The sequence below is a fragment of the Danio aesculapii genome, chromosome 3, assembly GCF_903798145.1.
Source record: "Danio aesculapii chromosome 3, fDanAes4.1, whole genome shotgun sequence".
In the NCBI taxonomy this organism is placed as follows: Eukaryota; Metazoa; Chordata; class Actinopteri; order Cypriniformes; family Danionidae; genus Danio; species Danio aesculapii.
The window spans coordinates 21,848,079-21,875,201 of record NC_079437.1 but is presented as its reverse complement, the minus strand read 5'-3'; the positions used below and the strand labels follow the sequence as shown (position 1 = coordinate 21,875,201).

The following is a 27,123-nucleotide window of genomic DNA, read 5'->3' as shown; positions in this document are numbered from 1 at the left end:
AAGCTCTTACTGGATATACTAGAAACTAACTAACAGGTGTGTTGAAGCCAGTTGGAGCAAAAACTGGCCCTCCAGGACTGAGTTTGGACACCCCTGTCCTAGGGTGTATAATTAAGAGCTAAACTCTGCACTATAGCAGCCTTACTTGAGCATGATTGAACACACTTCACTTCTACAATTTAGGATGGATGCTATTCAAATTATTGAGGAATTCAAAGGAACTGTACCCAAGACCATTTTTGCAGGAAGACTAGGGCACACTTCGATGGTGTGCATCTGACTTCCAAAACACTTTCACGTGAACCAAACTGACAAATCTAGACCTGCAGCTCTAGTTGTGAATGCACCATAATAATCTAGCACACCCACTAGGATTCAGTCTACACCATGTGTGAACTCTGAATCACCTCAACTATCAAAACTCCACCAAGCTTTAGCAGAGGACACTTACCGTGATGTGGGCGTTGGCAGGCAGTCCCAGAGAGATGTTGGGCAGAGATGGAGAAGTGTAGAGGCTTAGGGGACTCGGTGCCCCATCGCCAGTCAAAGACTGATGCAGAGAACGTAACTGCTGCAGCAAGAGAAAAAGGGAGAGAGAAATATGAGTCCCACAGGACAAACAACAGGCCTGCATTTCAGGATGTACACTTCAAACAGCACAACTCTGAGGAAAGAAGCTGTTTTATCTCAGGAAGGAATCCCAGACAAGAAGTCTCCGCATGACTCGATCACTTAAAAGCATTCTTCTTTGGAAATCCTCACTAAGTTTTATTTTTGATGGGGAACGCAGCATGTGAGAATGGCTAATCTGTATTTGGGATTGGATCAGTGCCACATGAAGAAGGCAACCGATTCAGGAAATGGACTAAGCAGTTATGAGGATAATTAAAATGGGTTTTGCACCGACTCTTTATTCTAATTTCTAATGAGCAAAAAACGACCCAAAAGAGAGCTAAGTGAGAAATGCGGAGGTGTTCCTAAGTGCTGGTAATCCCATCATCTGACCCTAGACTTGGAGCACAGCCATCTTTAAAGGCGAAGAACAAAAAACTAATGGATCTGCTTTACAAGGCAACATTTATTCATCCCCAAAGACCCAATTTAAGCTTTTCATTATGATCTGTTCATTGAGCTGCGTCATTCTCACTCTGACGCAAAGGTTAAGAAAAGACAAGGAAGCAAAAGACAAAGCAGACATTCAATGGCAGAGCGCTGTACCTGCAGCGGCAATGATGTCAGCATTCTATTCTCCGTCGCATTTATCCATCATTTCTCCCGGGGTTGTACTGCTAGGCTACAGAGGCTCTGGAATAACAATCTAAGACTATTTTGGGGAGTGGTACGTAGGTTTTGAATGCCGGATAGAGCTAATGAGGTGATTGTTATGTCATCTCCACTGGCGCTATTCGATGGGATCTTTTTCTGTGGTTGATGAGACTAAAGATCTATTCCAGCACACACTATGCAAAGGGAAGCTAAAATCAGATGTTTTCTATCATTATGAAAATAGAGGTCATGGTGAATCTCAACACATAATGTACAACTAGCTAAACCATTATGTAAAAATCATGCATGAATATGGTTGAATCTTTTTGGCAATCATGCAAAACACCCCATATTTGGAATGCAATACAACTAGTAATGCAGTAATTGTATAAGTCAGAATTATTAGCCCAACCTTCCTGTTTATTTTTTCTACCAATTACTGTTTAACGGAGAGATTTTTTTTCAGCACATTTCTAAACATAATAGTTTTAATAACTCATTTCTAATAACTGATTAATTTTATCTTTGCCATGATGACAGTACATAATATTTTACTAGATATTTTTCAAGACACTTCTATACAGCTTAAAGTGACATTTAAAGGCTTAACTAGCTTAATTAGGTTAACTAGGCAGGTTAGGGTAATTAGGCAAGTAATTGTATAACGATAGTTTGTTCTGTAGACTATCAAAAAATATATAGCTTAAAGGGGCTAATAATTTTGACCTTAAAATGATTTTTAAAAAAATTAAAAGCTGCTTTTATTCTAGCCAAAATAATACAAATCAGAATTTCTCCAGAAGAAAAAATATTATCAGACATACTGTGAAAATTTCCTTGCTCTGATAAACATCATTTGGAAAATATAAAAAAAAAATGAAAAAAAAAAAAAATTTAAAGGCAGGCTAATAATTCTGACTTCAACTGTATATAGTAAAGGTACATTAGTGGCCAAAATGATGCTTAGAGGATCCACTAAAGTATTACTTGCATAAGGTACTTAATTGTCAATGATATTTAGCAATAAAGTCATACAACAAAAATGGTTAGTAATACTTATTTGGTTCCATATTTACAAATGCCCTATCCACTGGTACATTCCTAAATAACAATGCTTTATTGCATTATCACGAAACAACTAAAGCATGAAAAAATGTTTTAAGCACAACTATGAAATGTGAACATAAAATCTCAATCATCATCCATGTGTATGAAACAAGGGTTTAAGACATTTTCTTAAGCATGACAACACTTTTGGCAACTACTTTACACTTAAAATAAATGTAAGAAAAATGATAAATATATCAAAATAATTTATTATTAAACATATTATTTAATGTAATTATTATTATTATTATGAGTAAATGAATATGTGGTCATTCATAACATATTTGTAATTTATTAATTAATTACATTTGAATATTTTCTCTTTCTCAAAAGATAATTACTCATGACAAATAAAGTCTCATATATATTATAATTATTCATTTAAAATGCAAGAACTATGTAAAATAAAATGGCAATATTTGTCTAACAAAAGAGTTTTGCTTTGCATTTAGTGAGCAAGTCATTCAAAAATCAAACTGTTCTCCCTCTACAGCTTCAAGCCTTTTCTTGCACGTGCACACTCAATTTCACTCTCTCCAGCTCTCAAGGTTAAGGTGATCCTCAAGTCTAGCTGTTTAGCATGCAGTGGTGACCCGAGGCGGCTTCCTGTTGTCCATCTAGAGCAGCTGTGGCCATTCTAGATCCTACAGACACAACTCACTTCAAAACTGACTCACAGAAGGTGTGTTTTTTTTCTTTCTTCGAGATTAGCCAGTGTTAGCCCAGGCCATCACAAGGCTCTTTACAATAGATTGTTTCCATAGAAACACTCATTATCTAGGTGAAGCCAATTTATTGTGCCTTTTTTCATCCCTAAACTATTAGGGAGTAAAATGTGTGAACAGAAGTGAAGGAAATGTGTAGGGAGTAGGTCTCTCACCTCAGCGTGGATGTTTGGGACGGATCCGCTGGAGCCATTCTCGGCAATGGCACAGTTTGAGCTGTTCGGAGAGCTGGGCCCAGAGCCAGGAGCACTGCTGCACATAGAGGACACTGAAAAACACACACACAGATTCCAACAATCACATTTTAGCTGCATCATTACAAAATATCGCTGAAGATTTCACTAGATTTAGTGACTGATTGAGCCCGTTTTAATGCATCAGCAGGATGTAAAAGTTTTCCCTTTCTCTGAGCTGTTTTTATATTAGCAGCACAGATATCACACAAAACCAGAGCGATCAGTATTTCTGTTTGCAAATCTTCACACTTCTCATCTGACAGCAGAGGTTTGTTTTTCACAGGCCTATTTGAACAACTCAGGTGCTGATGCAACCCCAAAATTACATCTTCAATAGAAACTCTCTGTTCTGTGAAGCTGAAAGCACAACTATAGAGTTACGCATATGATACAAGCTACAGTACCACCTGGATATATGTATTACTTCATATTTAAAATGCATTCTATTCTTCTACCTGCGTCTACCTTTATGTGCATCACAGTTGTCAACCTTTGATGCGTTTGTGCTTTATAAAAAAATTAATGAAATGAAACACAGTAGTTATTACTAAAATAACAACGTTATCAACCAAGTCACGAAGAAATGAGTTATAAAAATATAAATGAATAAACTGATATATCATTAAATAAACTAGAAACGTAAAGTTCGTAGACAAACTTTATGGTGGCTTGGGAAAGCCTCGTCTGAAAGTTTGAAGTAGCTTTAAAAATTAAATAATTGAAGTAGTTTTTAAGAAGTTTGAAACAGTCGGCATAAATAGAGAACTACATATGTGTTAGCATGTTTCTGGTATTAATTGTGGTTCTGAGTGGTTACTAAGGCATTGCTAGGCGGTTGCTAGGGTGTTCTAGGTGGTTGCTAAGGAGTTCTGATTGGTTGCTATGTGTTCTAGGTTGTTGCTAAGGTGTTGTTAGGTGGTTGCTAAGGTGTTGCTAGGGTGTTCTGAGTGTTTGCTAGGCGGTGGCTAAGGCGTTGCTAGGCGGTTGCTAACACAAACTAGCATTGTTCTAGTATGAATTAGCATGTATAAAATGCCAATATTTGTCTAACAAAAGAGTTTTGCTTTGCATTTAGTGAGCAAGTCATTCAAAAATTAAACTGTTTTCCCTCTACAGCTTCAAGCCTTTTCTTGCATGTGCACACTCAATTTCACTCTCTCCAGCTCTCAAGGTTAAGGTGATCCTCAAGTCTAGCTGTTTAGCATGCATGTTTGCTAGTATGTTTCTAGCATTAACTGATTTGTTGTTAGTATGTCCAATGTACAGTCAATGGCAGTTTTTTACAGTGGAAGTCTATGGGACAGTTACTAGTGTGCCGTAAGTGGTTACTAGGGTGTGGCTAGTAAGTTGAAAGGTCATCAATGATTGGCAGATTGGTAGTCTTAAGTCTGTATGGCAGTCTGGTGGAAAGTTATGAGGTCATACATTTTGGTCCAATGTTAAGTCAATGGGAATTTTCCGAACTTTCCAGGTCAGCTTTCGGAAAACCGTTAGTCGGATCAGTTGGAAAAGATATAGCAACCCGAGTCAGAGCAGTTTGGAGGTTTGGAGTTAGTTTGGTGGTTGTATTATGAACGGTCTAGGAGGAGATGCATATAGAAATTAGCCTCAATAGAAGAAGAAGAATGTTTAGTTTATGTAGTATAACAGTATGTTCGGCTTTCTCAAGGCACCATAATAAACAAACAAACAAAAGTCTAAAATGACTACATGTGCTAGCAAGAAAAAAAGAGACAGCATCTTAATACAGTAAGTAAGCATTTTCGTTTACCTGAGATCTCGATTGCCCTTTTCTTGAAAGTGCTGATCACAGTACCATCTTTCCGCCTGAGCAGCGGGCTGCTCCTCCTCTCAGCCACCTTCTGTTTTAACCGCGAACGTACCTTCAGATTGGGCTCAGAGGCTGAAGATGAGACAGAAATATTCAATCAGTTGAATGCAGAAGCACACCAATCCTTAACAATCCATCAGATTTAATAGCTCAAGAATGAAGTTTTCTCCGACACGATAGCTCATTCAAAAAAAACTTTATTTCACTTGCAAGATCTAGGTGATTATTTTATTTCGAGAGTACAACATTAAACAATATCTTTAGCTGATACTATAGTGTTTAGTAGTGTCAATATGACACAGTATCGTAGCTGTTATACACAGCAATACTTGGTAGGTGCAGAGAACAGTGTCAAAGAGCCGTGTGTATAGACTATACTGTCACAAAATGCGGTGAAAGTCCTCAACGGTAATAGTTTGATTGTGGTGTTTTTTTACATGTCTGTAATACACTTTAATAACGCGACTAAAATCAGCATACTCCACGTGTCTTAATTCGACTTCTGTTTAGTTCTATTCTGAACTTAAACGAATTAAATTAATCAAAAATATCTATTTACATGGTAGACTCTTAATCAGAGTACTGTCTTAATCGCATTAAAATTGGATTATTGGTGTCCATGTAACAAAAATGTAATCACTGAGGCATACTTTGTATTGTTCAACAAAATCAGAAGATTTACTTTTCCCCAGATTCTCAGAAAGCTCATGCTCAAACTGTAGAAAATGTTTTACTGTGCTAAATGTTTTAGTTTAATTAGTCCACTTGTTAGGTAATAACGTATAAAATACTGTTTCTGGGTCCAAGCCGCTTCTCATTTGAAATATTCGTTTACGACCACTTATAAGTCATATCACGCATTAAAGTAAAATATTTTATAAATCTTGGTGTACACGGCAGTCTCTTGACTTTCTGCATCACAGACACAGAAGTTCTAAAAAATACATATATATTGCGATCGTGATTTTCGAAAGTATTACAGCTACTTGCAAACGTTTATTATTAGCATTTGTTGAGTCTCCCCTACAGTTTGATAGAGCACAGCTTTGCGTGATCTTTTCTAGTCATTTCAACTTACATCAGTCAAACAGACTAAAAATATTAAGTTAAACTTTGTATAACTTAAAAACATGAGTTATGCCTGATTAACTTATTAAAATAAGTTGAAGTAACATAAAAGCTTTTGTTGTGATGGCTTTTTGTCATACTATTTTTTACAGTGCAGACTGTCATGAATGCACTAAGGACCACTTGCAAAGGCTACCAATTAAAGGTAATAACACAGCATATAATATTCGATTTCTTGCACAGACCAACTGTTTCACATCCTAAGAACTTGATGTATCATCAAGAGCCACGGGTATTACTTTTGCTTGCCTGCAGATATTTTCTTGACTCTCAAAGTGCTGATAGGTGTTGACTTGCATTTTATGAATCACCAAGGGCCACATTTTCACCTAAACTCCTTCTTTAATGTTCTGCTGAAAAATAAATTACATTTTGATAGACTAAGAGTGAGTAAACTAACAACTAGTTTTCACTACTGAGTGAATTCTACTTGAATTATTATAAAAATGATAACATTGTGGTTTGCCTCAATAAACACATCAGGACCATGGACAGCAACAGCACATCCCTCTCTGTTTCGCACACAAGCACAGACACTGACACACATTCACACACTGCAACAAATGTTTTTCTTGCTTAGAGGTTTCATACAAATAGTCCAAATATTTAAACATTTATAAATCAAGCAGCATTTTCTAAACAAGTATAAAATATTATTTTATTTTCGGAAATAACAGGTCAAAATTTTGTGAGTTTCTTCTTAAAACAAGCAAAATGATCTGCCGGTGAGGTAAAAAAAAGATGTTGTTTTCAGTCTGAAATAAGATTATTGTACTTACCCCACAGCCAGCTATTTTTTGACTTGTTTTAAGAACAAAATCACCTAATTTATAGTTATTTTGGACTGGAAACAAGACAAAAAAATAACTAGAAACTGGACAAAAACTCTAAGAAAAAGATTTTTCTACAGTACAAACTCTCAGACACATTCTCAGATACACTCTCCGTCTCTCTCTTACACACACAGCTATATTTAAAAATGATATTTACAGCATGCCGGTTTTATCTCTTGTTGATTCCGGAGATGAGGGGCCAAATTAAACTTAATTGAAGTAAAAAGGGATTTGAAAGAGGGAGAAAAAAAAGAATCAAATTGGGCCAATTACCCCAACACGCCGTGTGTAATGCGGCTTGACCGAGCCCTGTGTGTTTTTTCTGGGCATGTTTGTGCGTCACAGCCACACTGGGCATGTAGAGCAGAAAGGACTTTGTCACTAATGCTATCGGTGACTTCAGGATGGATTTAATGAGATTTAAAATAAAAGTGTGAGACGTGGGGGAGGGCACAGGATGGAAAGACACACAAACTGAGGGCATGTTATGTAAGGAGATTGCTGTGGTGTTGCCATAACAGTGGTAATATGGAGTAAGCGCTTCGCCCACGGTTAACAGACCCGTCTGCGATTGCTTTATCAGTGTGCTGAAGTCCAAGCTAGAGGGCGCGAGTGTGTGAGTGTGTGTCAGTGCCATCCTCTGGATGGTATATGTGTGTCAGTTCTATTATAGAGAGCTTTATAAAGCAGCGTGGGTGTGACAGTTTAAAAGATAGTTGTGTGTAAAACAGCAGATAGCAGATGTGTGTGTCAGTGTGTGAGTGTTTGTGGGAACAGGCTCACTGAATCTGTGTGGGAGGTTTTGGAGTATGGCTGGCGGCTATGAGAGTGAACAGCAGATGACCAGTATGTGTGTGTACTCTGGTTATATACTAGCCGTTAAGCGTTTGGATGAATTACAATTTTTCGAATGTTTCTTGGATGCATGGATGGATTAAATGAATCAAATCTGACAGTAAAAATGTTTATAGTTTATAAATGTTCTTTTTATTTTAATTTAAACTTTTAAAAAATATTAAAGGGATAGTTCACCCAAAATGAAGTTTCTGTCATCATTTATTCCCCCTTCGCTTATTCAAAACCTTTCTTCTTTTAAACACAAAAGATATTTTGAAAAATGTTGATTGTTGGCACCCATTGACTTCCATAGTAATGTTTTTCCCCCCTATTATCGAAGTCAATGGATGCCAGCAACTAGCCTTCTTCAACAGTGTTCAACAGAAGAAAGAAATTCACAAAAGTTTCAAACGATTTATTTTACAAAGGCTTATTTTTTACGTTTTTGGATTGACAATATATTAAAAACATATTAATAGTTATAAACAAATAGTTATAAACAAGAAAATTATTCTGTTCAAGGCGGCATTTATTAAATGTAACAATTAATTTTTTAAAATTGTTAAATATTTACTACAATTTTCAATAACTGCTTTCTATTGCATATAGTTTCAAATGAAAGTATTACTTCAGTCATTCATAGGTTATTCATAGGCTGTTTGTAAGTACAGCTAATGTAAAAGCATTTTTAATGTTTAAGCTTTATTTAGGCAAAAAAAAAAATGTTTTTATTGTAACTGAATGTGTGTGTTTACTTAACTATTAATGTTATACTAATTTAGGTGATTGACTGCTGGCATAATGATGTGGAAGATGTAACGTTACTGTAGTAGCAAGGCAGTCAAAAAATTTTCATTACTTTTCATTGCAGTTAGTGCCCTTTTGAAAGACACTTTCACTTAGCGAGATTGCTTGCGCTTGCGTTTGTTGAAACAGGCATTGTCGCTATCCACTCGGGAAATACAACCTGTTTGGTTCACTCCGCAAGTTTACGAGCTGTGCGTGCGTGCGAGTCTGTGTTACGAGCTATGTGTATGTGCTTAGCGTGCACAGCCGAGAACTGTGAAAGCTTTTATACTTATCGCGCTAGGCAGAAACACAAGCATTTCTCATGTGAGATTGCGAACTGTGCACACGAATATTAAATATCACAAATTAGAAAAGGTTGGTCAGTTGAACTGTGCTACTGTAAGTGAGTAATGTTTATTCAGAAATAATTCTCCAGTACCGATAGCAGAACTGTTAACGTCAGAGCTTATCGATACTTCAGTCTTTTATAATGTAGCACTGATACCAATAAAGTACAGAGTTTCAATACCTATCCCTAAGGATAATGGTTACTGAATATTCAGGTTTGTCATAAAAAAGAATTAAACACATTTTAAAACATATTCTAATAATTTCAACAGTTCTTAAAAACAGTAATAATATTACACGCTACTGCTTTATCGTCAAAAAAGTGGAGCTTTTTACAGTAAAACCTTAATTATTTCAAAATTAAACTGTAGAGTTATTAAAATAAAATAATAATAATAATAATCTGCCATAATTTACTAGCCTTATCAACCAAGATGTAGGTGATACTATTTTTCTTTAGAAAAAAACATTAAAGAGGATTTTTAGCTGAAATCATGATTCTTTGCAGTTCATAAAATGGTCAATGGTACTTCATTCACCAATACAAAATAATGTAGCAGAATGCTCATAAAAATGTTCAGTTTCATCAGGAATTAGAGGTATTAATTTTTTTCACTTTCAATGTGCTGAAAACCATTGACTTGATCACCAAGGAATTAAATCAGCAAATCAATCAATAAACCAACAAATCAATAAATACATATTCTTTAATGCTCCACTAAATATATTTGACATGACTTGGATGATCTGACTCATTATTATGAATCAGGAGTAAATTAACAGCAATTTTACATGTTTAGGTTAACTATCCCTTTAAGTCATCAGGATTTCACTGTGATTACACTGTGAGGCAAGTAATAATGAATATCATTATTTTAGCATAAAAGCAATTCTGTCACTAATAAAGCCCCTAAGGTGTGTGTTAGTGTGTAGGTCCACTGTTCTGATGACTCATTTATGACTCACACCTGCAGACTCCTCAGTGAAGAGTCTTCATCCCTACACACACGCACACCCACCCTTGCGTCCTCTGTGACACCACTGCAGCGTTAAACAGCTCAAACTTCTCCACACAAAACCAGCAGTGAGGCTAGAACAGCACCATTCATGCACAGAAAGAAAATAATCACCTGATTCTACATACAACACACGCAGATATCCCTAAAACCAAAAAAAAAAAACAACAACAACTGCATGTGCACTTTATGTACAAGAGCTTGCATGGAGGGGCTACTTAAAAAATGAGCTTTAAAAAAAGGAATCTGTGCTAGGATGTTGCCATGCAGTTATTAGGGTGTTGCTAGTCAAGTAGAGTTCGGTTGCTAAGCCGGCATCGCGATGCCATCATCCATCGTGATGTTTCACATCAAACATCATTCAAGGCTAAATTAATCGACATTGCTCAACTCTATAGTCAAGTAAAGTGAAGTCACTTTATTTCTTTAGTGCTTTTATACAATGCAAATGTTGTTAAAGCAGCTTCACAAAGACAAAGAGCCGTATCCTACACATAACGCACAAGACGTGTTTGGTGCGATTTGCTGCTATTTTCAGACCAGCGCAACTCAAATTTTTCCGTTTTCCGCCAAGTTGTTCAAATAGCAAAATACATTTGCGCCACTTTGTGGAGTTATGGGGGTGCCATTAAGGCCATTAATTAAGGCACATTGTTGGCGCTTTGCTATTTCGAGGAACTGAAACAGACTGCACCATTGACCAACTAAAAGCAGGTCTAGTTATGCGCCTTTGCAGGTCCAAACAATTACGCATTGCTTAATGCACACAAACAACAAATCTTTGCGCTTAAATTAAATTACATATCTAGGCTAATGTGTGTCTTCAATAGAGTGTGTACGGTTTCCTTACTCCACAAAAGTAAAGGGGTAAAATAAAGAGTAAAAGTAAAGTAAAGGGAAAGTAAAGAGGCCGAATGGAGGAGGTTCGTTCTTTATCCTCGTGCTGCAGATGGTCTGTTTAACTGTTTTCTCACTAGTAAATTATCCCGTTTTTCACTGTAAAACATATTACAAAAAGTCGTGACAACAAACGATTTATGTTGCTTTATCTTATTTTAATAAGTTCAATAAACTTAGTTTTTTATCTAATATGTTTAGTCAGTTTAATTGACGCAAATTGAGATGAATAGAACATTTAATAAATATTTAAAAAAATAATGCAGCAAGAATTTTTTTTAGGAGTGTTTAGTTCAATATGTGTCATTAAAATTGACAATAGTTCGGGTTTCCATTGTAAAATGAAGCGAATCTTTTCTATGTTTGCACAAAATAAAAGCTGTGAATTAGGTCTAGCATGTCCATCAAGTTTTTAGAGTGGCTGACTGTAGTATTGGTAACCTAGTAACCAACAGTAAACAAGGTAAGCATAATGGAGCCAGCTAATGGTTGTTGCTAGATCGGATATGGTTGTGGCCGGAAATTATTCGATAATAACGAGAAATATTTATAAAATTGACCATTTATTTTATTTTATTAACGTCTACTCCCACCCCAACTCTAAACCCAATCGTCACAGTAACGTTAAAACAGTAGGTGTACAGAGTATTATTTATGCCATCTATCAAATTACCCAATAAATTGTATTTTTTAATGTCTACCCCCACCCCAACCCTAAACCCAACCATCACAGTACTGTAAAAACATTAATTATTGTTATACAGTGTCATAAAAATGCTATATTTATGTGCATATCACACTTCCGGCCGGCCGCACATCCAATCTAGACTTTATCCCAGCTAATGTTTGCCACATCAGAGTTTATTCCGCAAATACATTTCCATCTCCCATTATACGCACTAACCTTTTTTCCTCAAAAGCCACCTCAAGTGAACGTATTTTTGCTGTTTCCATCACTGGTTTCTCATTAAAATGTTCATTAAAAGTTTATACATTGTTCTTAATGGTTAATAAGTAATCTATGTCAAAACAATTGAGCTCTAAGAATTCCATATGATAGTGAAGTTCTTTAAATGGTTATTAGGGTAAAATGACCCAAGAAAAGGTGATATCAGCAGCTCAAGTAACACTAAATGACATTCTTACAGAACAAGTCTTCACTGTCTATTTTAATATGATGATTTGGTGCTAAATACTAAAAAATGAATAGTTGTTATTATTTTCATCAGGAATATTTCATTAATATAATAAATGTGATTTAGTAGATTTTCAAAAATGTATTTAATATTGTACCATATTAAAATGAACATTGTAACTTTGTTAAATTAATCAGTTTAATGCATCCTTGCAGAATAAAATCACTCATTTCTTTTAAAAACTCTTACTGAATCATGCATTTGAACAGCAGTGCATTGCATTTTTTTTTTTAAGTACACACATTTCATGCCTGAAGTCTACTCACCGGTTTTCCGCAGAGGGAAGTCATCCTTGCCCTCATAGGATCCTAGGAGTGGGGGGAGTTTGTAAGAGGGTGGTGTTCCCGGTGTGTTGCTCTGTGGAGGAGAGCTCTGCTCCAGGGATGTGTGGTGAGCCCCCCTAAAACAGACACAGTCCATTACAAACACCCCTCCATTACCACACTAATGAGAGCCATAAACTTACAGCATAATGTGGCATGATGTAATATTAGCATGCTCATTTTACATAATGCAGCAGAACAAAAATTAGAGCAGACACTAAACCAGCCTTTGATAAAAAATAGGTTAAAAAGGTGCAAAGTAAATTTGGGTCTACCAATCCTGAGCGACTAGCAAAGTTGCTCTCACCAGCACTTCTGGGGGAAGGAATGGTTGAGTCCACCGGGGCCGGGCTCCTTTTTGCTCAACAGAAACTCCTGCAGCTTCAGTTTGACCTCAGTACTGGCAATGGCACCTAAGAACATAAGGCAGAGAACATTTGGGGATAAGGCAAGGGAAATTTGGGGATATTCTCATTAAAAGAAATCTCAAAACAACAGAATTTGATTAAAATGTCAACTTTTGTATTTTTTATTTTGTAATATATTATAACAATAATGTTTATTCAACATCAATACAAAAACAAAAATGTTATTATTAAAATAATAACAATATTACACACACACATATATATATATATATATATATATATAATGCATTTGTTATGATTAGGAAAACATTCCCAGACTTTGTGGTCACTGTTACCTTAGCAGCATGCTAATCAAACGGCCATTAAAATCTATTCTGAATAAAGTCCTATAAACAATAATTCAACATATCATGCTAATAAACATGCACAACATTTATATTGTGTTTGTAATTTATAGTGAATATTGTTATATTGTCCGTTAACGCTGTACTGTACCGTTTAATTTGTTAACATCAGTTATTAAAATGAATGGTCTTGTAAAGTGCTTTGAAATGTGCATTTTTTTATTCGATGTTTGATGTAATCTCAATTGAAACATGGAGTGGGACAGATTAGCCAGTCCCCTTTTAAAAAAAACAGCCAATAGCCCTTTGTTTTATCACAACTCTGATTGATCTTGAAAAGGGTGGGGCATGTCAGATACTAGAGAGCATTTGATTGGTCAAGATTTGATGAGAAACTGAAGTATAACGTGAAAAAAAGGTTGAAACAATTAGCCCAGGGATGCCCAAACTTTTTCTTATGAAGGGCCAAAAACCAAACTTGATTGAGGATGGCGGGCCAAAGCTAAATATACCAAACTGTATTAATTCAAATTGCCATGGTAACTTCCAAATTTAATAATACTTGAAAACATAAAGAAAGAATATTTTAATTGTATTAATAATTTTATATATATATATATATATATATATATAACATTTTAAAATGTAGTTCTTATAATAAAACCTTGAACTCAATCTCATTTATAACACAATGGAGTTCAATGTTTTTTACTCAATATGTGTCTTAATAGTGTTTTTAGCAACGTGCCACACACATATATATGTCAAAATCTAAAAAATATGTTTTAGAATTTCATGACCCTTTAAAAATCTGATTAATTTACAACATTTAATTGAAAAATTTTATTTCATTTTAGCTTTTTTTGCAGCTCAGCAATTAAACAAACAAACGAAAGGTTATGGTAAATTAGAAATAACGATCTCTGAGGGATTCACCCCAACCTTTGCCATCATTTGTTCCCATTTGATTGGTTGGCGGGCCAAATCAAAGGTTACCATGGGCAAACTTTGGCTCGCGGGCCCTAGTTTGGGCATCTCTGATTTAGGTGGAAGTGACAAACTGCAAGCTTTGGATGTTTCTATCAGGTTTATATCTTCTAAACACAAACTTTGTAGCACACTAGCTAATAGACATCCTTAACACTAACATACTGATACTAACATCTAAAAAATGTGGGACCTTTAAGGACCTTTGGCAACTGCAAAAGCATTTTTTTTTACCTAAACTTAATCTAATCTTTGTTAATCTAATCAACTAATCTTAATTGATAATTTCTTAGTTAAAAGCTAATGATTAAATCTTAAAATAATAATCATCAGCATAAAAATCAAATTTAATTAAATGTTAAAAACAAATAAAATAATTATATTTTTTTACGTTAACACACAACTATAATAAAGCTATTTCTCACTGTTGATTTTAATGAACAGTAGCTACGTTTCCATCCACCTATTTTTATCAGCATTTTGGATATGCTCAAAAATACTAATTTTGGATATAAAAAAATAATAAAAATCGGTTGATGGAAATGCCAAGATGTGCAGAAAAAAACGTATGCGCATTACTGAGAAGGATAAACTTTTTATTCAATAATAAAAGATGCACATAAACTATGATGAAAACACTTTTACCAAACAAATTCCAGTCTGCGCATTAAAAAGGTCGTGATTTTGGTATAAGAGATCATGTGATGATAAAAATGTGTGTGAATGGACAAACCAGCAGGCTGAGCACACTGTAAAACATATAAAATGTTGTTATGGTCATTCTAAAACACCTTAACCATTTCATCAGTATAAGTGTTAGGCTATTATATTATTAATGACCTCCAGAATTGTGAAGAGCATCTGTGCTCTGCGTTTCACACCTTCAAACACCACTAGGCGTTCATTGCGTGTCGACATTGTTTTCTGAGGTAAACGTAATTTATTAAATAAAGGAAGGATTCATGCAGCTTCTCCTACCGCAGCAAATTGCTTTTTTACTGTTTATATTTGGCGCCAGTTAATCAGAAAGTTTATTCTCTTTGACGGAAACACTGCTTTAATCGCACATCTGTCATGCGATATTCCACTTTTGCTCATAAATTTAATTGCCATTTTTAGATTGAAACATAGCTAATGTTTACTAATGAGATTTTATTGTAAAGCGTTACCTTTTGCAATTTAATTAGTTTAAAGCGTTTATCTACTTTGAGCATGTATAATACAATAAATAATTTGTTGTAACCATTTTTTTTGCAGTTTAGGTCAATACCAGGATAATACAGAATATCATGATAAAACCTTCAGCAATTAACTGCAACAAGAAAATGTAATGCCTGCAGAAACATAATGCTGGAATCCTACTGTATATAGGCTGCTCGCTCTATGATTTAAAACAGATCCAATTAGTTAATTTGGAGGTGCCATAAATCCTAGCATGGCACTGCGTTGTTTTTAATAGTAAACAGCCAAAGATGAGAAATAATAGAGCAATTTGTGCCTGCTGTGCCTAAAGTACTTCAAGGGATATCCATGACAATGTGTAATTATAGCAGCAAACAACGATAAACATTAGCTACGTGCTACGACAAGGTGTTTTTATTCGTGAACTAAAAGGTGAACGGTGCAATTAAACCTCTCCCACTTTGGAATAAGTACCAGGCCATGACGATCAGCGCCTATAGCTGTATATCTGTTGTGCATAATGTATGGATGCATACTCTCTTTGCCTTTCTCTTTGTTTCGCAGCATGATGAGCTGTTGTTCCAGTCTCTGTTTCTCCATCTCTTCGTGACGCTGCTGTTCAAGCTTCCTCTTCTGCTCCAGCTCCTGCTGACGTTTCGCGGCGAGGATCTCCTGCTGTTGCTGTTCGGAGGTTTAGAGGTTAAGAATCAAAAGGTGGAAGGAAATGAAGGGCACAGAGAGAACAGCGAGGCTCGTACCTTCAGATGTTCCTGTAGCTGCACTTCATGTTGGCGCGTCAAAACCTCGTGCTGCTTCTGGAACTCGGCGAACAGCAGCTGTTTCTGGAGCTCCTGTTGTTGTTTGAGTAAGAGCAGCTCGTGCTGAAGCTGTTTTTCTCGTAGCGACGGGTCTACAGCACTTAGCGCGCTCAGACGTGGGTCTGTACGCAGGTCTACCGGACCGCCGCTACCTCCGCCCTGATCTCCTCCACCTCCCACCGGGCTTTGCATCCCGGAGGGTAGTAAGGTCTTCACATCCACTAGAGAAGAAACAAAAACAAAAGTGAATTTAGTAAATAGTAATCCTGAAAAGGTAAAGTGCTCGATATTATCTTCATCTTAATTAAAAGAGTCTTTCTGTTTATTCTGTTCCGTTTACACAAGTTAAAAACAGGAACAGGGATTCTCAGTTCAGGACAGGGATTCTCAACCACTGCAGGTGGGCCGCGAGAATTAAATTAACTCTCAATATTATACTATCATTTTTGGATTTCAATATTAATATGCTATATTAAAATGATCAAAGTAATGCACTTTCTCCTGTTCTCTGATTGATTACTTCAAACGCAGTGCAAAAACAGCCTCATGATCGCGTCTGCAACTAGCACACGCAAGTCTGTTCATTCACAAACTATGCATGAAAGTGAAAGTCTCTCTCTGTGTATTTTTGTGTGAACTATTTAATATATTCGCATAGTTGTCCAAATACATGTCCTGTGAGTGTTTTATAACGGACACGCTCCCATACAGGAGGATCTTGCGAGGCTCAATGGTGTTTCTGCCATAGAATGTAAATTAAATCTGCATATGAGCTTCAGACGCGTTCTTGCGGAGCTGTTCACTGTTCCTGCCAGCGATCTTCCAATAATATCCAGCTGCAAACTGAACCGTCATCAGATCAACGCGTTTCAACAGATTTAGGGTGTTTTACTGTATTTTACATTTGTCTGTATATTTTTGAATAGTAGATAATTAATAGTAGATATTCAGTCAGTCCAGTTTAAAGCAGAAGCTGGTCTTTCGCAATCTCTCTGTTGACCTGTGGTTCTCTTTGACTCTGTGTATGTTTTTTTTTTTTTAAATAGAAGCAGGTAATAAGCCAGTAGTTAATAGCATGAAATGTCACCGAAACTAAAGTGTTACTCTTTAAACTACAAAGGAGGAAACAAATAGTGGCTTTACAGTAATTTAAATATATGCTAGCTAGCAGGCTAACCAATTAAACTGTTACAGTTGTACAACAAACAAAGAACGGTACAAATGAAAAGTGGCATTATATAAATTTGTATATATGCTAGGTTAAAATGACAAACGATTAAAATGAAACATATCAAAGACTCATTTGAATATATGCTAGGCTGGCAGGTTAACCAGTTAATGTTTATATTACATAATGTGTACAATGTGCATCGATTGATTTGTTTACTGTTTGGACTTAGTGAAAGTTGAACCACACTGAACTGAACTTTAACTCTGAAAACTGGACTGACACAGTTTCAATTTACTATAATCCTCTATGTTAAGCTGCTTTGACACAATCTACATTGTAAAAGCGCAATAAAAAAACTAATTAATTGAATTCAATAGAGTACATATGAACGGTGACATTACAGAAATGTCAATGTAAACTAGGTTAGTTGGCTCATCATTATGGTTATCATAAAAATCGCAGATTAAGTATCAAGTCACAAACTGGTTACAAATATACTTAACTGGCAGGCTAATAGAGGAAACAGCCATTAGGCTAAATGGTTACATTGTAAGATAATAGTAATTTTAAAAAAGTATGCTTAATGATGGTCTTCTCATATAAACTATTACATGGCCATCTTTTCAAACTGATATTTACAAAACTGAGTTGGCAAAAAACAAAGTAAATTTGAGGACAAACTGAGCTTGTTGTAGGATAGGACAACAGTCAACAAATGTGTCAACTGAAAGCATTAATTACATTTTCTAATATTATACATATAAACCAAAAAATAATTTAAAAAGTCATAATATTTAATTCAGCAACGATGCAATAAAGAAAAATTACTGTAAAGATATTACAAAGAAAAAAAGCTGAAAAAAAGCAGCACAACTTTATAAGAAATGTTTTGCTTTTGTGAGCAGCGAATCAGTATAATAGAATGAAGTCTGAAAAATCACAGAACTTCATTTAGCATCACATAAGTAAATTACATCTGAAAATCCATGAAAATAAAAAGCAAATATTTTATAATATAATAGATTACTATTTAAAACGCTTACTGATATTTTTAGAGCACAAATTGCAGCCTTGGTATTTCCTACCAACCCCAAACCTTTGATCAGCGTCTATGTACGTATGTACCGTATGTGTGCGTCTGTATTTGTATGTATGTATGTGTGTATGTATGTGTGTATGTATGTATGTATGTATGTATGTATGTATGTATGTATGTATGTATGTATGTATGTATGTATGTATGCATGTATATATGTACACTGAAAAAAAATTATGTCTGCACAATTGTTGCAAACAATTTGTTTAGAATTTAAAAAAAACTAATTAAATTTAGTAATGTTCAGCTTAATTTGTTTGCTTAAATTCAGTCCAAATAAATTGTTTACAACCACTTAACTTTTTAGTAAATCCAAGGAATTATCTTTGAATCATTTTTTCAGTGTATGTATGTATGTATGCATGCATGCATGTATGTATGTATGCATGTATGCATGTATGTATGCATGTATGTATGCATGTATGTATGCATGTATGTATGCATGTATGTATGCATGTATGTATGTATGTATGTATGTATGCATGTATGTATGCATGTATGTATGCATGTATGTATGCATTTATGTATGCATATGTACACTCAAAAAATTACATTTGTTGTTTGTTCAAACTACTTATTAAAACGAAAAGCTGAAACAACACAATTAGTGTTTTTTGGGGGGGTTATTGTTTATTGTTTAATCCACTTACATTTTCTTAAAAAACTAGTAAGTTAACTTAATGTTGTCCCAACACAAATCGATTGTGTGGAATCCAGCCTTTTAAACAGTGTATGTATGTATATAATGCACACTTGTTGCCTTTTTATATATTAATGTGTCACCTCTTACAGAGTTCAAACAGGTTCGCTTAACCTCTATACCTGTACCACTCAATAACAGCACGTTGACACACAAACATACCATTTTTTAAAGCACTTAGTTACATAAACAAAGGCCATGGTTGCATTTGTGAGGGTATTCTACGTTTCACGTGTGATGTTTCTATAAATGTTTGGCTGACATTTGTTTGTGTCTGCCCATGTTACCGTAATCGGCTGTATGGGCTCAAATGTCGACTGGCTTGTTGACACTGTTGTCTGGTGAATCATGAGCCAGTTGGGAGTTCATCCAACTGACCTCAGACCAGTTTCTTCCAAGAAAAGATGCAAAGAAAAAAATACTAGCACTGGTGTAAAATCAGCATTAAACAGCTTTCTTATAGGTCATGAGAAAAAAAGGAAACTGCTTCATGGTAGGGCATTGCACTGGCAAAGAGGACATGTAGTTATATAATCTAGAGGGGAAACCAAGGTGATACCCTGAGGCTTGTTTTGAAACCAGACCAACCATCTCTGATTTTTCCAATAGAACCACTACCCAGAAAACCCAGCCTCCAAGTACAATTGTTTGGGCACAATTAACGTATTATAAAAGACCCCACAAAACCTAACATTCCTGCTTTTGTTTGTCTTCTAATTGTGTTTTTTCTCCCTCAAACACTTTTCATTCACAACAGTAAGGTGAAATTAATGAGTTTCTATGGGGATAGCAATGCATTCCCAAGCTCATGTCCTGTGCAAGCTAACCTAAACTTTCTACAAAGACATTCAGGGTGCTTTCACACCTGTGAATCGATTCATTCGTTCCGAAACAGGGATTACGATTGTTACAATGTTGCTCTGTTCTTATTGCAGATCGCTTTCACACAGCAACGTCACTGTTACCAACTATTTTCAATGAAAGGCGCTAAGCTCTGCCCGAAAAGTTGCTAAAAGTCACTAGATTATGTCATACGTCAATTTGCAAACATAGCAATGCATTCCCAAGCTCATGTCCTGTGCAAGGTAACCTAAACTTTCTACAAAGACATTCAGGGTGCTTTCACAACTGAGAATCGATTTGTTCGTTCCGAAACAAAGATTAAAATTGTTACAATGTTGCTCTTTGTTCTTGGTGCGGATTGTTTTCACACGGCAACATCACTGTTGCCAACTATTTTCAATGAAAAGGCGCTAAGCTCTGCCTGAAAAGTCGCTAAAAGTCGCTAGATTGCGTCATACGTCAATTTGCATATTAATGACGTCATCATGTTCTACCGTTTCAAAAGTCTAGGTGTGAAAGCACCCTCAGTGAAGGGTAAACAAAAAGTTCTCTCATTAAAGGTGACAAGGTCATGGCAGCTTTTGAACTTTAGTCCAACGAAACCTCAAAGGCTCTAGGAAGCAACTTTTAAATGAACATTATTGAGACAATTTTGAGACCTTGAAAACAATTTAAATGAAATAGCTGGTGAATTAGGCTACCAAATAGGGCTGCACAATATTGGAGAAATTTGACATTACAATGTCTTGTATTTCTACGATATATATTGCGATATACTGTATCTTTACAATTCCAGCAAATGATTGAACGGCACTATTTGGAAAGAATTTTTGGCCACACTTTATTTTAAGGTTCAATTCTCACTCTTAGCAAACCATTATGACTTTTGCTTCAATAAACTCCTAATTTGCTCCTTATTAATAGTTATTAAGGTAGTTTAGGTTTTGTATACAAAATGTGTGCTTTGTAAGTACTAATAAGCAGCCAATATATCAATAACCTAGCAACTAGATAATAGTGAGAATTGGTCCTTAAAGCATTACCAATCATATTAATTTAGGTTGATTAGCATGATTCTGTAGGGCAGTGAAAATTAAACAAATTACAAGCATAGATAAATACAACATAGCAAAGATAAAAGTTAAATAAGCTGTGCATTCTCTATTGTTTTGCACATGTAAATGTAAAAATTACACTGCAATGTTAACTCAGTATTGCAGATCTATGTGATGTGACTATTGCAGATGCACACATTGCAATATCGATACTCAAATGATATATTGTGCAGCCCTACTGCCAACTGGTCAACGCTTGACATTTTTTACCGCAAACTGAGGGGTGAGGCAGGTTTGTAGGTTACTAGGAGACCATCAATCGTTATCTCAGAGGATGACAAGCAGACAAAACATTGCTGCAGCTCTGATGCAAGCTTTATTTACGTAGAAAATTAAAAAGCACTCCAGTGTTTGAATGTTTTGTATTTGTCTGAGATAATTAGTCTACCGAACTGTGTATATTCCATACTAGCTGAAGCTGATTGCTCAGTTCTTGTCACGTAACTCGCAGTGCGCTTGCAGCATTTATTCAGCTGGGAGCATCTGGAAGACATCTATTGGAAATAATGAACTTGCGCGAACTCTAGAAAAGACGCCATATGCGAACGGCCCCTAAAAAGGTAGCTGTCATTTGCGATTTCTAGCAGTTAATATTGTTGCACAGACATGCTGGATTCACCTGATTTTTTGACAAATGGGTCCATTCCTTGGCAGTTTGTGGCTCCTTCATTGGGACTTTTCCCCTTAGCAAAGACGTCTGTTTCTTATTCATTTGCTGCTTTTGGGTTAGATTTTGGTGCTCAAATGAACAAGATGTAATCGACAGAATACAGTCATTTTTCAAAATATTTTTTTTCAAAATAAAAGATCGTTCAGGCTTAGATAAAAAAAAATAAATAAAGAAAGAAACAATTAATGATTTCTTGTGCAACCCAGTACTAATTGATCCACGGACCAGTACTCTGAATTAGAGTGTTGTGTATAGGGGTGGATAGTATATATACTATACAGTTATTCTGCAGTTATAAAAAAATATATATTTGAAGAGTTCAGATGCAAAAACCTCTAAATGCAGTCTGAAATGTTCACCTAAAATGAGGACTTTTATCACGCTCCAGTGTTTGGGTTTAGTAATTTCACTTTCATGGCAAAGAATAAGCTCTTTTCATGTTTTTTTAAAGTGAGATAACTCAACATAAACAAAGTAGACTGAAAATGATGCTAATTTTCAATGGAAATTTCAGACGACCAATTCGAAGTATAAACTAGTTGCTATTAGCATGCTTCTTATTAAGATATTGGCTGTTTAATACTTAAAAAGCGCATATTTTCTATGTTCATATTGTACATCCCTAATCATACCCAAAACCTAAACCCAACTACTACGTTAATAACTATTAATAAGCAGCAAATTAGTACTTTATTAGTACTTTTTTTAATAGCGAAAATTATACCTTAAAATAAAGTGTGACCAATACCAATACAAAAGAACAATTTGAGTATTGTGTATTGCTTTGATGTGTGGTATGACTAAACGGTGCTTGTAAATGACTACTGAGATCATTCATTTTAAATGAGTAGAGGCTTTGGCCAAGAAACAGTACTCCATACGTCACGACTTAGCAAGCGGATACACTACACCCCATCTAACCTGGCCTTTAAAGCTGAAAATTGGCACATCACTTGACAGGGTAGGATTGTATGAAGCTATGCATTGTCTCTTTAAAATGCTAAAGAGCCATGAAGGTGTCCTTGAGTCTGTAGGGACCTCAAGTGTGAGGTAGGGTAGCACTACGCGGGGCCCATAACTGCAGAGAACACATTAACCCACATGTCAGTCAGCCTCTACCGTCGCCTGGCTCGCCCTTCCAGCTTCGGCTAAAGTTTACCAACATGCTAATGATCCGGTTTCTTTGCTGGATGCCTGGCGGAAGCGTTCGGCTTACATGAAAATCAGATTACTCCCCCTTTATCAGTCAGGCGCTAAAAATAGATTTCCTTGCGCCCTCAGGCCGATTGACTGTGTCAGGCTTTTGACGTCAGAGCTTGGCCAGTCGAGGTCGCCAGGGCTACTGCTCCTGTTACTGACCAGATGAGGTTAGCATAGATTTCCCAAAACACCCTCCAGAAGAAGAACAACAGGGAGCTTCCCAAGTTCAATGTCATCTGCAACAAATGGACTTTTGCTTCAATAATCTTAGTTTATTAATGAAAGAAAATTTGTTTGTCAGGGTATTGCAAAGTAATGCAAAGGTGATACATCACCTGTTCTGTTTCACAGGAGGAATCCAAGAACATATACAAATACTAGGATGATTTAAAAACAAAGCAAAGAAAGCCGCTGCTGCTAGTCAACATCAAACTGCCATTCAACAATTAAATATGCTATTGAGCTTGCTATATTACAAGTGGACACTATGCAGAAACACTTATGAATGAAACTCGCTCCTATCCATGTCACCAATGAGAAGCCCTATGGTTCTGTTTGCTTGTGTTCAAGATGCAAACAGGTGATTTCTGCATGGGAGGTATATGTGCTAACAAGGACACTAAAGCCTATAGCATAGAGGGTAGCTCTAGTCTCCAGTAATTTCTACCATAGCATATAGGTTACTTGTGCACCTCACACCTGGGTAAATGACACTAATGTAACTCCTGCTGGGATGCTAAACACTAACAAGGATGACCAAACTCTTCAGTCAGTCAGTGGTGTGTTTCTTGAGGCCAATATAGTGAGGTTTACCTGCCCAGCTCCTATTAAATGGTAGGACTTGGCGATATGACTTAAAAATCAAAACCTTGATTAATTGAACACTATACCTCGATTGCCATTATTAAATGATTGTTTTATTTTTAATGTAATTATTTATTTACTTCTTTTTTTTTTCCTCTTGTAGTTCATTATTTGGTCATCGGTACAGTAAATATACTCAACTAATGAAGGTATTTTTCTAATGAAAGAGCATGTTACAATTCTTCATGATGTTGAAATAATTGAAGGAAACAAACTATGATTGTCTGATGAATACTTTCAACTGTAATCAAAGCACAAATTGCTTTCATCTTGTGAAAAAGGGTCACATTTCCGTTTTAACGTACAAGACAAGTTTTTTTGCAAGCAAAGTAATTGAATATATCATTGTTAAAAGTGGGAAATAAATAGCATCTCTCGCAAGCAAAACTAAAGCTTTAACAAAACACAAGTTTTCTATTTTAATTTCTTTTAGATAGAATATAGTTATGCTGGCATTTCATTCTGCTAAGTCGACCCCTTACACGCACCTATGCACCTTATATGAATAATAAGCTGAAGAAAAGTTAGCGATGCTTGACATGTTGTGAAAATTGGCACAAATTTGACTAAGTAGCGGAAATGTGTATGATACATGTTTGCAGTAGGGTTGTCACGATACTGGAATTCGGTTCTAATCAATACTGAAAAACGTTTAAAAAGCACTATGGAGCACGTTCCTAAACAGCGCTGATTTGCTATTTTGCTCACATGCTCAACAGAAATGACGTTGATTGGCCGTGAAGCTTATCAATTCAGCGAACTCACCGCTGTTTACTGTATACAACTGTGTTGTAACCACAGACACAGGGACACTGGAGCGTTTTAATGTCACGTCGATCAGCTGGTTTGTCTATAAGCTGACATACGAGTTATTTGCTAATGAATCGCGGCTTTAAAATGCTCCAGTGTCCCTGTATCTGTAATTACACTCAGTAAAAAGTAGTGAACTGATGATGGGCTTCACGGCTAAACACAGCCATTTCTGTTGAGAACGTGAACACAACGGCAAATCAGCTCTGCTTAAGAACGTTCTCGATAGCTTAAATGTTAGCAGGAAATGGATGTTTTTAAAATTTCAGTATCAATTGGTACCATATTATCATATTGCAGTATCGTGCAACCCTAGTTTGCAGGGCCACAGGCCTTTGAATCGCACTGTTCCTGCCCAATTACAAATAAACCAGCAACAGAGAATATGATTTACCTCATGAATGAGAAACTTGTGTTCTCTTTTTTGCTTTGTCAGGTTGTCGCGCATATGAACAATGCACTCACCGAGATGTCTTAGAAACTCTCAAGTGCTCCTTTCGTCCATATGCGATAATACATTTTAAAGGGATGGTATTAACAGACTTAAAGAATTAATTAGAAATAATTAGAAATATTTAACTTTATTTTTGATTAATTGTTCAGGCACCAGTTTTACCACTCCAATTCTACTCAGTGCTTCATATGAGGTTACTGATCATCGGATAACATTGGATAACATTTTTAAATGAAAAGAGTAGTGTAGTGTAGTGTAACTCTGGTTGACTTTAGATGGGGCAGAAGGTCTACAATAGCCAACCACTCCTGAAATCCTTATATCCAAGCTTGATCCACCCTTGAGGTTACAGTGAACAAATTTTATGGTCTCACTTTTTAAAACACTGCCGTTGTAAATTTAATTCATACACTTTTAATATATTCCATTGTCCTTTTACTTCATGCACTTCCAAAAAGGAAATATTTCATGATTAGGATTTTTTTTGACTGGTTCCATAGCGTGTGAAAACACCTGGTGGCTTCAATCCTAAATAAGGACGACTCTGAAATGATGGAATGAACCTGACGGGAAGCTTTAATAATACAGAAACTTGGTAGCAGCTATTAAATGTTTTGTTAACATGTTTGTTCGCAGTCTAACATGTACGTAGCAACTCCGCAGATCAGTAATCAGTCCAAACACAACATCCAAGTGACAGACTCCCACATCCCTACGGAAAACTCCTTTGAGGTGATAATTACCAAGCATAAGGACTATTAAAGACAGCCTTCTTATCAACTTTTTCCCGTCCAACAATAGACAGCGGCAATTCCGTCACAGCTAATGTCTATCATTTTTCAAACTTCTCATCCATTTTAAATATCACCCGCCTCCAAATTGGTAGTTACTAATCAAGGACCTGTTTTTAAGTTGGAGGGAGGAGATGAAAAACGCATGAAGGATAAAAAAAGAAAAAGGGGAGGTGGCATCTTCGAGGAAGTCCTCAGTGAGGAGGTTGGCCAGACTGAGGGGGTTTCCAGGCAATTTCCCTCAGAGAACTCTTACCACAGTGAACACTCGCCTGATTACTGAAGCGCCCACACAAAGAGCACATACACAATCCTGCAGACTGTACAAGAAAATAAAATCAGTATTTTTCTCCTGCAATTCAGCTAAACATTTAGGATGAAGTAACTTAACATGCAAAACTTCTCAAATTATTGCAAGACTAGATGTCAGTTCTTAAAAAAAAAAAAAAAATCAATATAATGACTTATCACACAACACATGACCTCGATCATTTTTGGTGATGCAATACATATCGCCTCTACATTAACATCAATTCCAGCAATACTTTAGCTGATTGTGCAACATCTCTATCTCTATGATTAAAAAAAACTATAGTATTTACTATAAATTACTATAGTATATTTTCATGTGGGTGTCTGACAACTATAAATAGATCTAGTAGCAGATATAGCCTCCTCTGTTACGTTTCACCTTGCACTTTTGTTGTTAACATTTATTGTTGTTTTAATTTTAGGATAGGAAGTGTTTAGATGCAAAACCTCTAAATGCCGTCTGAAATATTCTCCTAAAATGAGCATAATTTCTCAACCTCCAATGTTTATATTCAGTTATTTCACTTTAATGGCAATGTAAAGAACTTATTCCTCACTTTAACAGTTAAATTAAATTAAATAAATTACTGAGCCTACACACAGGAGTTGGAGAAAAGTACCAATTTTAGAAGAAAATATTAACTCTAAATGCTGTTTTTTTTGCATCTAAACTCTTCATATATGCGTTGTCCCATTCTGTTTCCAATGCTAATTATTAAATTGTTAAAATGACTATAATTAAATATTCTTAAGAATAAAATATGATGTGTTCTTTGAAAGACCGTTACTTGCATTTTGATGCTATTATATTGTTGTTCTGGCATTATACTGTATAACGAGTGGATTGAAATGGTCTTAAAACGACA

At 35.7% G+C, this 27,123-nt stretch overlaps 1 protein-coding gene across 3 annotated transcripts in view; it reads right to left on the bottom strand.

The window, feature by feature from the left end:
- hdac5 (histone deacetylase 5) overlaps positions 1-27,123 on the bottom strand; it is a 125,733-nt gene that overhangs the window by 30,934 nt on the left and 67,676 nt on the right. For 2 of the 3 annotated variants that reach the window (XM_056453369.1, XM_056453367.1), the window contains 7 exons: positions 16,172-16,452; positions 15,950-16,094; positions 12,840-12,945; positions 12,476-12,609; positions 5,106-5,237; positions 3,254-3,366; positions 452-571 (listed from right to left, as the gene is read on the bottom strand). In XM_056453369.1, the coding sequence (XP_056309344.1) occupies positions 452-571; positions 3,254-3,366; positions 5,106-5,237; positions 12,476-12,609; positions 12,840-12,945; positions 15,950-16,094; positions 16,172-16,452 (1,031 nt within the window). The remainder of the gene's footprint in view (positions 1-451; positions 572-3,253; positions 3,367-5,105; positions 5,238-12,475; positions 12,610-12,839; positions 12,946-15,949; positions 16,095-16,171; positions 16,453-27,123) is intronic. The other variant, XM_056453368.1, reaches the window with a different exon arrangement.